Raw genomic sequence first — 17,390 nt, forward strand, 5'->3', positions numbered from 1 at the left:
CAACCGTGTCTCAAAGAATAGAACAGCGAATGAGAGCATGAGAGACAGTAGCTACACCAAACGTGTATTCAACCGTGTCTCAAAGAATAGAACAGCGAATGAGAGCATGAGAGGCAGTAGCTACACCAAACGTGTATTCGACCGTGTCTCAAAGAATAGAACAGCGAATGAGAGCATGAGAGACGGTAGCTACACCAAACGTGTATTCGACCGTGTCTCAAAGAATAGAACAGCGAATGAGAGCATGAGAGACAGCAGCTACACCAAACGTGTATTCAACCGTGTCTCAAAGAATAGAACAGCGAATGAGAGCATGAGAGACGGTAGCTACACCAAACGTGTATTCAACCGTGTCTCAAAGAATAGAACAGCGAAGGAGGCAAAGGGAGATACTGACTTGGATGCAGAAGAATTTGCAGGGTCAAGCAGCATTTCAGGAAAAAGGGTACAATTTTAGCATCTTTTTCTGGCTGATTTCAAGTAGCGCTCAAAATGTATTCCTCAAAATGTGCCCAGTCTTCCTCCATCAAAGCCATAGAGAGTCTGTGAAATAGGCAAGTTATTGAATCTAATTACTAATTTGAATGCCTTCCTCTTTTAAAGCCCATTTCTAATGAAGTGTCATTAACAAGTGAGACTTGTACTCTTAAAGACACACAGCCACCTAAGTCTCTTCATTCCCCCATTCCACCATGTAATTTGAATGGTCCCTGTATGTTAGGTAGTGTTCTAGGTGGGACTTCTCAGAAAGCAAATTAGGGATGAACCTCTTCCACTCCTAAGGAGAGGAGAGAGGCAGCAAAATTACTAAATGTGTGGAACTTTAAAAGTTGTAAGTACTGTGGAGAATAAACAGTTCATTACAAGACAGGCAAATAGGTCTGACAGAAGTGAGGGTGTAGGTATGGACACAGAGTCTACATACACGTCCATGTCTGCATCATGGTGAAATGGTGTCATCTGAGCATGCCTACCTGAGAATGTGGTATCTGAGCAGCGCCCTCTCTGTGGGGTAACCAAAGGCAGAAGCACAAAAGGTTCCGGGTGTTTGTATAATCCATCTGAGACATGACAGCAGTGGGGAACAGACAGTAGAATTTATAATGAGACCTGGCCAGATGCTACATCTGTTTTGATGAGGAGACCAGCAGAGATCCCAGAAGACATAGTATTAAATGTTAGAGAAAGCTCATCGTATTCTTTCTGCGTTGAGAAACTGGACAGGATAGCTCACTTAACTGAGCTGCGGGAGATAGTGGCTAAATTTTTTTTAATAAAAATTATGTTTCAGAAATGCTAAGTTCAGTGTGATTAGATATGCAAATAAGGTACTGAGTAGGCAAACAGATAAACATAGCACATAAGAAAATTGGACTGGAGATGGAGAATTGGTATTAATCAACAGATAACATTGTTTTTATAGCCATCAGATTGAAAGATGAGCAAAGGTCCAAGAAAAGTATCAAAGGAGGCTACAGAGGAGCAGGCAAGCAGTGAGGTAGGGCAGAAATCAGGAGAGAACTTGATTTCATAGGCAAGTAACGAATTCCAACGGGAGCTAAACTGTCAGTGCTCATAGCGTTAATCAAATAGAGCTGAAGACTAGGGTTGGAACCACAGAGGTTTTGCTGCTATGGAGGTAGAAATAGTGGTTAGAGGCCTGAAGGGAGAGGACATGGAGGCAAGCATGCCAGCTCTGCATTTTTCTGTAAGGAGCAACCCAAACGGACAAGGGAATGTGGGTAAGATCAGGAGATTCATAGCAACTGCTCTTGTCTCCTGGACTCGCTTTCTTTCTCTACTAGATCTCTTTTTTTCTTTTTGGTGAAATAGCAACTAAAATCATCAGCCTAGAGGGAATGGGGAAATGTCTGGACATTGAAGTAGAAAGAAGATACAGAACTTAAAAAAATAGATGGTGAAAAAAATTATCAGGGAAAAATAAAATGATTTGGCAATATTGAGACCCTGTTTGATTTGGAGATTCTGAGTGTTGCCTGGGTAGCCATGAGGTTATTCGTACTTCAGATGGGGGAGCCTCAGGCTGGCCCTTGTATGTCCCTGCCCTACTGCATCATGCTTTTTCCTCATACTGATTTACCTCTCCACCTGCCTGAAGTCCACCTCGCCATCAGACTCACTCACTGTCCAGTCTTGGCTCAGATAGTCTACCCTGACCAGCCTCCATCTAACATTCACATCCTTCTCCTCTCCAGCCTCCTCCAGGCTGTTTCTTTCAGTACCCACCACCTGTAACACTGTAGGCAACTCACTGTGTCTTATACCCTGTTGTCGCCTACAGCCTTGAGATCCTGAAACATCACAATGGTTCTGTTTTTCCAAATTCACTGATTAAAGTAGAACAGACATCTGGCAAAGTGCGAGGGGTGGAATAAACACTGATAGTTCTTAAATGAGTGGATACACTGATTGTTAATGCTTTAGTTAACGCAAAACTTGACAAACTAACTTCTAGAGACCGTTGAATTGCCTGTCAACTGGTGCGTGTACTGTGGGGGTAGTTTGGTTCTTCTGTAACTTCTTTTCAGTTATTAGTCCTGTTAGCTATTAGTCCACGTTCTTTATTCTCTTCAAGTGTTGTCTACTCATGCCGTGGTATCAAAGTTAGAATTATGGAATAGTGCAGTGACGTCATTAGCCAAGCTTTACTATATCATAAACTTAAGAGTTTTTCCCTTTTCTCCCCACTTTTTCTTTTCTTGCTTTGGGCTCTAAACTGGTCTGCCTTATCCCCTATGTAAGTGCAGCTTATATATATATATATATATATATATATGTAGACACCAAGTTACCACTTTCTGTTTAGTGGTTATATCTAAATATCTGCTAATTTAACTTATTGTAGCATGTGTCATTGTCAGTAACCTCTCAAACCAACACACTTTCTAAATAACTGCACCGATAAATGCTATCCCTAGCACAAAGATTTTTTTATGATCCTCCACACAAATCAAATGCTATATTTTAAATATCAAAATCATAAAGTCTAATTATTTAGTACCTTATAGTTTTTATAGATGGTTTGCAACATTTCAATTAAATATTTCTACTGTAGACGGTAAATGCAAAAGAATGTTAGTAATGACTTCCTTTTGGATTTTTAGATTTGTTCTGGAAATTCCCCACATGAGAATTTGGTAACAGAGAGCATGTGTGCACCTCTGAGAGCTGCTCAGCTCAGCTGCTCATCCTTTGTTTCAGGTGTAATCTGGAATGTGACCAGAACAATATTTTCAAAACAGTTTTGCGGAAAAAGTTTGCCATGATATCTAATTTCTAAAGTGTATTACATTTTCAATTCATTGGACATTTAATTGTATTTTGAAGTTCTAGTTCTCGATTATTTTATCTTTTTAGATTATAATATAGTCACTTTCTCTCTCTTTCCCTCTGCCCAAACCTTCCCAAATACCCACCTTGTTCTTTTGGAAATTTATGACCTCTTTTTCCATGCTGGGTTTTCATGAGTAGTATGACTTGCTGAAGTGACTTTTAAGCAGTGATTTCTTCGAACCAGTTTCCTATAAAACAGGTGTGTGAAGATTATAAAGGTTTAGATGGTTTTAATGACTTCAGCTTCAAAAGGAGGACAAGAAGCTCATTTGCTGCTGAAGAATGTTTGTTTCTTTTTGAACCTGCCTCACTATTTCATGTCATGCCAGCAAGGTTAAGAAAATCCAGTTCTTGCCATTGTTGTGGCCTAGATAGAAACTGTTCTTTATCTTATGCATAGTCTCACTTGACTTGAGAACTGGTCATCTATGAGTTCTTATGCAGGGGTGGGTGTGAATGCAGGCCAGACATCAGCTGAAGACATTGCTTCTCAGAAACCAACTTCCTTTGATGTTATTGTTTAGTGCTGGTGGTGGTCATATGTGTTCTTGCATGTGTAGTGTTTTTTTCCTCTTTGTTTTTTGAGACAGGGTTTCTCTGTGTAGCCCTGGCTATCCTGGAACTCACTTTGTAGCTCAGGCCATTCTCAAACTCTCAGAGATCCACCCGACTCTTAAGTGCAGGTGTGTGAAGCTTAGAAAACTTCTTTCTTGCCAAGCTGTCTCCTTAGCCCCATGTCAGTTTAGCACTTTACAATTTACTTTTTACAAAGATACAGTTCCGAGGGCCATGTTATAAAAGGCTTTCAAATTGTTGTACAGATCCACTCATTCCTTAATACATGCTCTGTCTGTTACTACTGTGGACAGTGTTACAGGAAAACAAACCCAAAAACAATTCTCTCAAAACTGTCTTCCAGTGATCTGAAAATACATGTTTGCTAAATGAACTATCAATGGATTATGCCCTCATCTTTTAAACAGAAATCAGTTCGTTTTCTTTTCTTTAAGTTCATAATTGTATGCAGCAGAATCTAAAACTGTTCCTTTTCTTGCCTTGTGAATGTGTAGAGATAGGCCAGTGGGGTGACCACGAGCCACATCAAGTCAGGAAGAGCTGCTATTGAAATACACACTAATAAAGGAGTCTGGGCAACTGTGGCATTGAGCGCTCCTTTCCCTTAATACCATGCTCACCCTTGCCTGCTGCCAGCATCTGTGTATTTGGATTTATAGTGTGTGTGTGTGTGTGTGTGTGTGTGTGAAACGCCTGCTCTGTACTTAGAGAAGTGTTGGATTGTCGATGGCAGGATGTTTGCACAGCCAGTGATAGCACATGATATTGTACCAAGTCATTCATTTCTGCTGGCTTAACCCACCAGTTTACTTACATAAACTACGTACTCATGCCCAGAAGTTCACAATCCCTACATGCTTTTGGGATTCTCTCTCTCTCTCTCTCTCTCTCTCCCTCTCTCTCTCTCTCTCTCTCTCTCTCTCTCTGACTCAAACTATTCCACTCATTTAATAAAATAAATGGATTCTGTCCCATAAACAAAGAGGAAAAGCCTTTTTAAAAGTCTTATACTTTTAATCTTTTAGAACAAATTAATTCCTTTAAAAGGATGCCTTAGTGGATTCTCCTTGCCAGTAATATATTACTTTAAATTTATCGCTTTCCTTTCACCCTATACTTTAAAAGACGATTCTTAGTCTCTGGATTTATATCACTTTAATTTGATTTATACTTCTGTGTTAAAACACATACAAGTGAAAATTTAAATGTTTCTTTAACTGTCTTATTTTCAAATTAATCACTTTTGTATAAAGTGAAGACATCGACATTAAATTACTGACTTTGATCCAAAGATAAAATGTTGATTCTCCACATAGATGTAATTATGAACCTTTAAAGCCAAGTAAAAATATATGGCCTTTAACATTTTTGAATATTCTTTATCCCTTCAGCTTTATTCCATTTAAACTATGTGTCTGGATCTATTTCCATAGCTCAGTGGCAGAGCAAGGCACTATGTTTTTCCAACTATCAGCAAACTAAAGCATAATTATAACTGTATGCCAGGCGGTTTTGCAGTGCTCTGGTACTAAAGATGCATCCATGGGCAACACAATAACCTGTTTCTCAGGAAGCCCACAGTTGATTAACTTTGGAAACACACTGGTAATAGGGAGAAAAAACTTCGTTACTTAGTATTTTTCCTGAGTACTATGTTAGTTAACCCTCACAAAAGTTAGTGATATTTAATTGTTGGAAAAGGAGAATCTTAGTGGTAAAAAGTAGCCAAGGATTATAAAGCTGCTTCTGCAGCAGAGTGCTGATGCTGGCTTTCACATGCCCACTCTGTGCATCTACACCACAGGAAACCTTCTGCATGCTCTGCTTATGAAGGCATAAAATGGGTAATCTTTGGTCTCTGTTTCAAAGTATTAGAAGTTTTTAAGAATAACTCAAGATATAAAAAAGCCAAAACTACCATTTTAGGCTGTGTCTGTTTGGACATATCACCTCACACTTGTGATAAAAACAGTTGTATGATAAAAAAGGCTGCACTTCATTTTTAACGTCATACATTAACTTATTTGCCATTGTTGCTTAATTTCTCTATAAAAGTTTTTCTTGAAAGTTGTATATTATAGCTGGGAAACCTGAAGTATTACTGCGAACTATTGCCTGGAGAATACTGCATTGCTCTGTGCAGCTCCTCTCAATGGAATTCCTGTTTTATCTCTACAAATAGAATAATTGTGCACCATGTGAGATTATTTTTTTAAGTCAGGTTATGTAATTTTAATTCAGTTAAAATTTAAATTTCTATAGGAAGTGGTGGTGTACGCCTTTAGTCCCAGCACTCAGGAGGCAGAGGCAGGTAGATCTCTGTTAGTTTGAGGTCAGCCTGGTCTACAAATTGAGTTTCAGGACAGTCAGGGCTACACAGAGAAACCCTGTCTTGAAAAAGCAAAACAAACAAATTTTAATTTCTGGTATTAAAATTGCAGTGAGAGTTAACTTTGGAATAAATATTAAAGCTCACTATTACTATTTACATCTTCAAAAAATCAACTAAAATATTTCATGATATGTCCTTGCCTGAAAGATACAGGACAGCCTTAGAGACCTTTCACTGTCATTATTAGCACGACAAACTATAAATAAACAAGCAGAATGAAACAAGGGACAAGTGTGTGTGTGTGTGTGTGTGTGTGTATGTGTGTGTGTATTTAATATATGTTATTGATATTCCCCTGCTCTGGTCATCTGTCAATATCTGTAGCGTTTTCAATACTGTCAATATTTGAAGGCGTTCATATATTTATTGCTCTCACTTGAACAGATGTGCACTGTCTAGGGCAGTTGCATCTTGAAAAGGTTGTGCAGGGCCTATGGAAGTTGCACTTCTCACTCAAGTCTCTTCTTTAAGAACACTGAAAACATTATTTAAAGGGACCTTAAACAAATCATAGCAATGTGTGCTTTCTTTGATATTTAAGCTAATAATCCTAAATATGATCCTTCAGCCACAATTATACTGTGTGTCACCAAAACTGTATTTGTTTTATTATTGAATGGTTAGAAATTCTTGGTATTTGGTTATAGTTAAGGGCCCCATAGTTTAGACAAGGAATGTTTTTTGGTGAATATTGATATTATCAGGATAATATTAGGGGATACTGACTGTACCAAGCATGTGTCCACTGCTGTACTTGGCTTTAGGACAGTGAGAGCCTGAGCTAAGCACGTGTGACTGAACTAATAAATGGCTCTTCACCAAGTGCCTACTCTTTGTATTGCTTGAGAATGTTCTTGTGTGTGTATCTGAGTGTCTGTGTGTGTATGTGTATGACTTGTATATGCATATTTCTGTGTTAAAATATGCTGTTAGCATTTTTATGAGTAACACTTAAAAATTTTCTATTTTGAGATTGTATTATAATTTTATTTCTCCTTTCCCTTTTCTCCTCCCAACCCCCCAAACACCCTTGCCCACTTTACTTCAAATTCATGGCCTATACATATATACATAAGCCTAAATATAAGTATTGATGTTACTTATATGAATGTGTCTTAATTAGGGTTTCTGTTGCTGTGAAGAGACGCCGTGGCCACAGCAACTTTCATAAAGGAAAACATTTAATTGGGGCTGACTTACAGTTACTTTAGTCCATTATTTCATGGTGACATGTGGGCAGACATGGGCTGAAGAAGTAACTGAGAGTTTTACATCTTGATTCACAGGTAATAGGAAGTGCACTGTGTCCCATACTGGGTGTAGCTTGAGCATATGAGACCTCAAGGCACACCCCCATAGTGACACACCTCTTCCAACAAGGCTTCACCTCCTAATAGTGCTACTACTCTCTATAGGCCAAGCATTCAAACGTAGGAGTCTATGAGGGTGAGTATAGGTAGTGACCTACTCAGACCATCACAGAATGTTTTCAGGGTTGATCTTTTGGCACTGAACAAAGAATTGATGTACTCATCCCTTGAGAAGACCACCTTCCCTACTCCCAGCTTTACTTCATTGCCTGTAGTTCTTTGTGTAGAGTGGGATTTCTTGGGTTTTTTCCCACCTGCTATGGCATGTCCATTCTTACTGTTTTTGTTCAGCTTATGTTTGGGCAGTCATGTTTGTGAGAGTTTATGGGTGTAGCTTTTAATATTACTAAGAGACACAGTCTCACAGAAAATGGAAAGGCTTGTAAACCTTTCCATCGCCATCTTCTGTAGCATTATGTGAGCCTTAGGTGTGGGACTTGTTTTGTAAGATGTATCTGTTGGAACTGGTCTCCGGAACTCTTCATTTTATTTGGTTGTAGTTTTTTTTAGTGGTCTCCATCTGTTGCAAAGAGAAGTTTCCTTAGTGAGGAAAAGTATGCTTATTTATGGGCATAAGGGCAAATGTTTTAGAATCATGTTGGTTTAGTAAAGTAGTGGTTGTAGAGTCTCCTCCAATATCCATGACTTTACTAGCACTGGTAGTTGGCTAGGTTTCCAGTACTAGGCAAGGTTTCCCCTCTATCGAGTGAATCTTAACAGTTAGAGAGCTGTTATTTACATAGTATGTGTGCCATTAGTGCACCCTTATGCTTTGCTGGTTGTTAATGTTCATATGCATCATAGCTGGGCAGAATGTTGGTTATCTCTCTCCTCTGGAAGTTTATATGGTACCCTCTGATACTATGAGAGGGAAGAGGAATTCAGGTCGGTTCCACCTCAGGGATCCCTTTGCCCCATGTCTGAAGTGCATGGTGTCTTCAGCAATAAAGACTTACCTTCCACCTTTGGAGGCAATGGAAGGCAATTTTACTAGGCTGTATGTTCTGAGAGTCTCTTGCACAGCCCTGGTCAACAACTCAAAAGATGGCTTCTCATGACTAGTATTGTAGTTTTTTGTTATGTGGTCTTTGGTTATTGGAGGGAACATTGTCAGCCCAAATGAGAAAAGTTCATTAAAACTGTATATGTGTATCTATACACAGAATTACATTATTATATGGTTTTCTTTTATGTAAATTGTTAATATTATGATTCCTTTGATTGTTATTTACATCCTTATTTTTATCATATCCATATCCCTCACTTTTCTGTATTTATAAGTAATTTTTAATGTTATTATGAAAAATTAACATTTGAAACTTTTAAATTTCAGTTTATTGATGGTCGACTGGCAAAGCTTAATGCAGGAAGGGGTTTCTCTGATATATTCGAAGAAGAGATCACTTCGGGTGGCTTCTCTGGAGGTAAAGACAATTTCGAATATGATTATCCATTTTCTAGACAACATCTGACCTTTGTGTCTATCTCTGATATATGTATTTTTATAAACAATCATTTTCTCCTAAACACATAATGTTTTATTTATGATTTTTGTCTTATATGAGCTGTGCTATGGTCTTATTTTCATGATCAAGGCAGGAAGGTTATTTCATAACTTGGTAGTTATTGGCTCTAATAATCTCTTAGTATTATTGAGAAGAAACAACAGAATTCCAATTAATTTCCATCCGTTTCCCTTTCCCACTAAGTAGGTTCTCTAGTAGTGGTGGGGGTGGCTGTGGCTGAGTCTGGGTTTGGACCTGAGACTGGTAGGGTAGAGCTTTGTAGTGTGGTGGAGGGAAAGCACTGGACTGCCTCGTGCTTACTTCCTGTTTCAGCAAGTGCTGTGTGGGAATCACTGCCAATTCTAGTCTGCAAAGTTCTACGTTTACCATTCCAAACATAGAAGGGCTTCCCAGTGTAAATATCCAGTCTTGCCGTAATCTAGGTAAGGAATGATTTATGTGTTGACATGTTGTCGGCAGATGTACTGTGTAGTCCTGGCATCAGAGGACTTTCCTGGAGTCCTCCAGTGTCTCAGTGATTCTTCCACGCAGGATTGCTGAGTACACTGCTCTGTATTATTTGTGAGACCCACTTAAATACCATATCTTCTCTCTCTGGTTTGGTGTTTGTTTTGACCTCTTTGTTGGTTTGCTTTGATAGCCAGGTTTTTAGTCTATGTTTGAATAAATAGTTACTAGATTTGAAAAGATAAAAATAATATGTACATAGCTTCAAGTTTTACACCTTAACTTTATGCTTATATGATACTTATTGTCAGCTATAAAACATAGAAATAGATGGTCGAAGAGAATTTGTTCATTTAGAAGAGAGCAAATGAGCTTGGTGGCCATAGAATTTCACCTGGCAGAAGTACAGCCCCTCGCGGAATCCACTGACTCAGCAAGAGCTGACTGTGGATTCTTTCAGCTCCCACTTCTCAGCTCATGGGCAGAAATTTAGCTTCAATGGAACTTTTGTGTTAAAATGACGCTTTTTCACTATTCAACAGAGACAAGCAAAATATTGTCAGCTTATGGACAAATTGCTTGAGGCATCCACTCAGTATTTACATAGCTGCTGCCTCATTATCTTTATGACCCGTGAGGCTGGCAGCTTTTGTAGAATTGAAGATGACATCTTGTGACAGTAATGGGGTAGAGCTGTGATCCCTTTGTACACTTAACTTCTGTAGTCATATCTGCTAGTCCAGCACCTGTAGAAATAAAGGAGAGATAAAAGAATAATGAATTCATTTTATTGTTAATATTATTTTAACTAAAATCCATAGCGCTTAAATATGGACAGGAGGATATGATCTTGGTCAGCATCTGACTTAGTGATCTACTTAATTCAGGTTGTTTATTGGTTTTTATTATGATTAAAATGATTTTCAGTTCCTAGTTTCTATCTGAGGGAGCAATGCTTATCGAAAGGAAAATCCATTTCTATAGTTATTAATTTGATTGAATGAGAAAGTATTTTTAAAAATAAAAATATCAGCCAAGTGTTATTTTTCTTTGTATTTTAAATTGCCTTAGAAATACCTATATATTGTTCTTAGAAAAAAATGCTTGATTCATTGAGATTTCAAATAGCAAAGATAAACAATAGGACTTACTCATTTTTTTCTTTTTATTTGGTGTTGTTTAGTAAAGATGTTGTGCCCCTTTATAAAGCAACTCTATTTAAACTTTTCTGTTTAAGTATATTTTAGGAATCATTTATGGTAGAAGGTTTCACTGTGGCATTCCCAGCCAGAAGTCTTGTTAGTTGCCCCTCCCCATGCTCCTCCTGTCCTGCTCTCCAGTTCACCTCTTCCCCTTAACCTTTCTAGCTCCTTCCTTCCCCTTTCCCTCTGCTGCCTGAGGTCTAACCCGCTCCCCTGACGTCCACCAATCCAGCCCTTACTACGTTCCTGACTTGTGTTCTTTACACAGTCCCGGCTTTCAGCACCCCTTTCCTTTAGAAGGTAGTCATCACTTGAAACCAGACAGAGGGAGCTGCTGTTTAAGTGGTCTGTTCTGTTTGTTATTAAGCAATCCTTGATGCAGTGTTTCAAAGTTGAAGAAACAACGAACCAGGTTTTAAAATACCTGATTGTTAATTTTTTGGTTGCTAATGGAACTAGTCCCAGTGGTGTCTTCCGTGGAGTAGCCCTGCACTCTAGAGGTCCAGGCCACAGCTAGAGACGCCGTCGTTCTCATGGGACTGCCTGCTTTGCATGCTTTACAGTAAGGAAATGCAGCTCAGACAATGTGCAGTAGACGAAAACATCCCACAACCTATAAAGAGCTGAATGTGAACGTGACCTTAGAATTTTAAGGAAGACATTTAATTTCCTCCTATAACTGCTATGACGTTTTACCACAGCTGGGTATTTTTTGTTTTTTTGTAGCTGATACATTAGTATTTTTTTTTCTTGGTTGGCAATTACTCTTGAATCTTAAGTTGTTATCATACTATTCTGTTTTTCTTCTACTTTTTAAAATTTATTTTGGGAAAATAAATACCATCCATTACAATTGTAAATAATGCACAAGTCCTAAATGAATATCCACGCAGTCACTTGTGAGGATATATAAACTAATGAGACTATGGTACACACCTGTGATTCCACACGTGGAAGATGGACGCAGGAGGATTCGGAGCCAAAGGCCCTTCTCAGTTTATAAAGAATTTGAGATCAGTTTGGGCTAAATGAGGCCCTGTCTCAAAAGTTAAAAGAAAAAGTAAAGATAATCTGAATGAAAGATATGCTTTTATTGCTAACAAATTAAAATTTATTTGAAAAATAGATAGTCAGGATAACTTGAAAGTTTTTCACCATTTTACAAGGGAAATATATATCTGAATCTGTGGGGTCAAGCCATGCTATTGTGTGACCTGGATTGTCTTCTCAATAAAAAGGAACAGATGTAGCAAGAGCTCTTTATAACAATTTGTAATAAAAAACAAATTAAAAGTTCATTCTTGATTTTCCTTTTAAGTTAGGGAGAGATTTGAAGAATAAAATTAATCCAGAATCAGGCACTTTTCAGTGTTCATTTTTTGTCAATGCTTCAAAAATAGCAAGAAATCTCAGGATAACTTGAAAGTTATCCTGGCTGAGATCACACTACCCAACTTTGAGTTGATGCCCACTACAGCAGGCAGTTAGCAGCTGTTCTAGCACTGCTGAACATAGCAGTAAGATGAGGGCAATTTTTACATTTATTTATCAGTTGTGCATGCGTGTGCATGCATAGGTGTACTTCAGAGGACAACTTGCAGGATTCAGTTCTCACCAACTACTGTGTGGGTTCTGGGGATCAAACTTGGCTCTTCAGTCTTAGTTATAACCAGATGGGTGCCTTTAATATCTCCCTAGCCCTTGGTGTATTTTCTTTTTAAAGCAGAGGTACAACCATATAAAAAGAACACATTGTATCTTGAGGGTCCTTTTTGCAAGAGTGATTGAGTAGCCACTTTATTTTTAATAATGACTTTTACCCTTGTAATTTTTGAGATTGTAAAATTTAAGAGTTGTAAAAATTTGTAAAAATTAAGAAGGTAGTTAAAAATCTAACTGTAGTCAGTTGGTTTGAAAGACTTTCAGATGTGTGTTGCTAAAGTTTTTTGGAGGGTAATTTACTTATTTGTATGAGTGTTTTGACTGCATGTGTTTCTGTGCACCACATTCATGCTTGATGCCTGTAGAGGACAGAAGAGGGTGCCAGATCCCTGGATCTAGAGTATAGACAGCTGTGAGTCCATGTGGGTACTGGGAATTGACCTGGGTCCTCTGCAAGAATCATGCGTTATTAACTGCTCAGCCATCTCTCCTGCGCCAGATATGTGTTTCTCTTCTGACTAATAATTTCATCTCATTGACCAAATGATTAATGTTATACACAAGCAAATATGCTTATTGACAGAGTTTGGGTGCGTGTTTGTGTATCTCTGTGGCCTGGGTGGGTCCCACACACGTGGATGAGGAAGCCAAAGGACATTCTTGTGCCTTATCTGTCACTCACCATGTGCCTGTGTCTACCACCCCAGCACTAGGGTTATGTGTGTGCCACTACACCTGGCTTTTTGTATTTGGATCAAACTCGGGTCCTTGTGTTTGCACAGCAGGTATTTTGCCCACTGAGTATCTCCCAGCCTGAATTATCAAATTTTGTCGGAAGTAATTCTGTCAGGTCAAGTTTTTCATAATTATGATGTTTGCTCTCTTCATATTTTCTTCCAGTAATTTTTTTCCTTTATAAAGTTAGAGAATATTTTTGAAAATAAAAGTGCTATTAGTTATGTTGAAATACAAGTGCCTTTACTGTACATTACTATTTAAAAAATACAAAACAATTTTTTGTCCTAGTTTTCTACATTTCACAGTTTTTTCTTCATTCTTCTTTACATTTGAAATGTTTTAAGTGTACCTAGCTGTATAAAATATACATTTTAAAACAATGGACATAAAACATTAAAAATTATTTTTAAAAGTATAGACATGCTGAATTTTAAGGTTCTCTTTTCCATTGAAAAACAAATATAAAAACGAGAGAACATAGCAAAGCCTTAGCTTCAAGTGTGAATTGGGAACAGTGCTTGTGTAGTGTGAGTCCTGACTGCTCTATTACTGCCCACTCAGTCCTAGAACCCCGTGCTGCCTTCACAGCAGGGCCAGCTGCGCCAGCTCTGCTTTCTAGGTTCACGTTTTAGCAATGATTCCTGGCATCTAACTTTTTATGTTCTAGGGAGCCCGAGGTCATATCAACAGTGGGTGCATACAGTCAAGGTAAGCATCAGCCTTTGGTTATATCGGTTTTTTCCTCTAGAAAGTGTAGAGAAAAGTTCAGAGAAAGTACTCTGGCTACACTTAACACCATTCAATTTGAAATGTGTATATTTTATCATACTTTGAGCATATTTTTGTTTGTAGTTTGTTGATAATTATAAAGGAAATTTTAAAATGAAAATATTTAGTTCAGATAAATAAAATGTTAGTTTATTTAAAGCCAACATTTGCCTTTCTTTTTGTATTATCCTTCCAAACACCAGTGTGCTGGCTAGTTTCTAACAACGTGACACACCTGGGTGGAGGGAACCTCAATGGAGCAAGGGCCACTTTTATATTGGCCACGTTTGTCTGACATTTTCCTGATTAGGGAGTGATGCACCAGCCTACTGTTGGCAGTGCCACCTGGGCACTGTGATCTTGGGAGGTTTAAGAAGGCAGCTGAATATGAGCTTGGGAGGGAGCCAGTGAGCAGCTTCCTCCCCTCAGGTTCCTGCTTGAGCTCCTATCCTGGCTTCCTTTGATGATGGACTCCAGCCTGTATGATGTAATAAATCCTGTCCTCTAGAAGTCGGTATTTGTCCGTGTCACAGCAACAGAAAGTAGACAGAGGACTAAGGTGCAGTGGCACGATTGGATGAGGTTTATTGGATAACATAGTTTTCTTTTATGTTTTTTTAAACAGGAAAACTCTTTATTGCCCAACATCAAACCAGCTGATAAACATGATATTCTTTTTACTGGGAAACTTTAAATCTATATTCAGTATTGTCCACATTACTCTTCTAGCCATACTTCAGAGATAAAATGACCTGACCCTTAACTGATGCTTTACACCAAATAAAAGAACACAGTAGAATATTTAGACCCTGTTTTAAATTAGTATAAAATACAAACTCTTAAAAGGACTGGAAATAATTGCACAGGTCTTCAACTTACAAGTATTTTTCTGTACTCCTGGCAATGCTTTTCACACAAGTCTTTAAAAACCTTTCTCTTCTTTCAGAAAGGAGGTGCATTGTTCAATACAGCAGTGACCAAAGCCACCCCTGCTGTACGGACTGCCTACAAATTCGTAAGTTTCCTCTCTGAATTTCAAACTTTTGCTGGTAAAATTACACGTATGTCTAGAAGGTAGACATGTAAATTCAAAGTGTTTTCTATTTATCCATGTGTGAGAGGATGTACCCATGAGTGCCAGTGACCAAGGTTCCCCAGCTGTGTGGACACATGTCCGTAGACAAGTGTCAGCCTCAATTCTTCAACATCAGGAGCCGTGTGTGTGTGCACGCGTGTGCTTGTGTGTGCTTGTGCATGTTTCTGTTTTCTTCTTTAATGGAATTTTCTTAAGGTGTAGTAGGAGGGTGATTGTTTGTTCCTGTCTGCTCAGCCCCAAAATAACCACACAGAAACTGTATTAATTAAATCACTGCTTGGCCTCTAGCTTCTTATTGGCTAGTTCTTACATCTTAAATTAACCCATTTCTTTTAATCTGTATATTACCACGTGGCTGTGGCTTACCGTCAAGGTTCTGTCTGGCATCTGTCTCTGGTGGGGCTTCATGGCTTCTCCCTGACTCTGCCTTCTTCTTCCCATCATTCAGTTTAGTTTTCCCCGGCTAGCTCTGTTCTGCCCTGCTATAGGCTCAAAGCAGTCTTTATTCAGTAACCAGTAAAAGCACATATACAGAAGGACTTCCCACATCAACTTAGTTCAGATCCCTTCTTTACCTACTTTTCTTTCAATCCCCCAAAAGGTAAAGTCCTTCCTTTGCTCCTGTAAGAACTGTAGTATTTGCTTCACCATTTTCATCGTTTGAACATACTGATCTCAAGACGATGAACTTCAAAATAATGACTTTTCAAAGTTAATGGTTATGTATATTCTTTGTTTCTAAAGCTTACAGAGCACTGTTGTTTTATAAGAATTCATCTTTAATTACCTTCTCAGTAAATATTTGTATGGCTCACATTATAATAAACTTTAATAAATGTTTAGTACTAGTAATCTTGACTTAAAATTGTGTTATATATGAATGTAATCACCCTTTGTGTGGTAAATAAATCTTTTTTTAAAAAATACATTTTATAGCAGGGAGGCTAATCTACAGAGTCTTTAGAATAAACCACACTGATCTTGTGATCACATCTCATAAATTAAAAGGTTTGAAGAACATGAATAAATCATTTTTGTCGTATTTCTTACCCCAAGCTGATCCTTCTGGAATGTCCATATTTTGAAATTTATATGTTGAAATTTCTTGTTTGACCATAAATTGCAAGAAACATCAGTCCTCGTTTCTGTTATATGGATACTACATCATTTGTTTACCTAGCTTCAGTCTAAATGGCTATTTTTTCAAAACTATGAGACATGTTTTTACTTCAGTTATTTATTGAAAAAGCACTTTGATTGCCCACTAACTAGTCATTTGGGAAGAGGAACCTCAGTTGAGAAAGTATGTTCACCAGATTGGCCTGTGAGCAAGCCTGCAACACATTTTCTTGATTGATGATTGATAGTAGGGCCCAGGCCATTGTGGGCAGTGTACCTGGGAAGGTAGTTTATGGATGATGTAAGATAGACTGAACAAGCCATGAGGAGCAAGCCAGCTAGCAGCATTCCTTGATGGCCTCTGTATCAGTTCCTGCCCTCAGCATCCTGCTTTGCCTGAGGTCCTGCCCTGACATCCCTGGTTGCTATACTTCAAGCTGCAAGATGAAATAAACCCTTTCCTCTCTAAGTTGCTTTTGGTCATGGTGTTTTACCACAGTCATAGAGACCCCAAGACAACCATTTTGAGTTTGGACTTGTGCTCACCTTGAGTTAGAATAGAGAACATGAAAGGTACTGGGAGAGAGACACTCAGAATGATGTTACATCACAGCCCAACTGTTACTGTCTGTGATTTCATTAAAGTGGATATGATTTTTGTCTTGCAGTTATAAGGTTTTCTATATTATATCTGGCTGAGAAATTTTCTAAGCTCACCAAATTTGTTCTTTTCCATGCAAATAGGAACCAAAAACAAAACTAGGAGGCAACAGACACACAGTCATAAACAGAAGAAGCACCACCAGATGAAATGCTTGATCTGGCTAAATGATCTTAGTATCTTTTTTGTTAGATCATTTTATTAGTTAAACACACAACTTTGTGTAAGCTGCAAGGGAGATGCAAACATTGTTCCATCTTCCAGGCTGACTTTAGAATTAACTGGTGGACAAATTTGGAAACTGTGTAAGAGAACAACAATAGATTCAATTTTCTATACTAGGGACCATCTGAAAACAGTGTGACAGGTTAGGAAATACTTGTGCCAACTAGAGAATAGTATGAGCAAAGCAACTCTGGCCTCAGATTCTAAGAGAGAAGAAAAGCATTTTTCCTTAATAATTATATACTTTAACCAAT

General features: G+C 38.2%; 1 protein-coding gene across 4 annotated transcripts in view; it reads left to right on the forward strand.

Moving 5' to 3' along the window:
• Dennd1b (DENN domain containing 1B) overlaps window positions 1–17,390 on the forward strand; it is a 210,468-nt gene that overhangs the window by 165,548 nt on the left and 27,530 nt on the right. For all 4 annotated transcript variants that reach the window (XM_075988141.1, XM_075988142.1, XM_075988143.1 and 1 more), the window contains 3 exons: window positions 9,026–9,116; window positions 13,935–13,975; window positions 14,982–15,050. In XM_075988141.1, coding sequence (XP_075844256.1) covers window positions 9,026–9,116; window positions 13,935–13,975; window positions 14,982–15,050 — 201 coding nt within the window. The remainder of the gene's footprint in view (window positions 1–9,025; window positions 9,117–13,934; window positions 13,976–14,981; window positions 15,051–17,390) is intronic.

This window comes from Microtus pennsylvanicus, chromosome 10, assembly GCF_037038515.1.
Source record: "Microtus pennsylvanicus isolate mMicPen1 chromosome 10, mMicPen1.hap1, whole genome shotgun sequence".
Classification (NCBI taxonomy): domain Eukaryota; kingdom Metazoa; phylum Chordata; class Mammalia; order Rodentia; family Cricetidae; genus Microtus; species Microtus pennsylvanicus.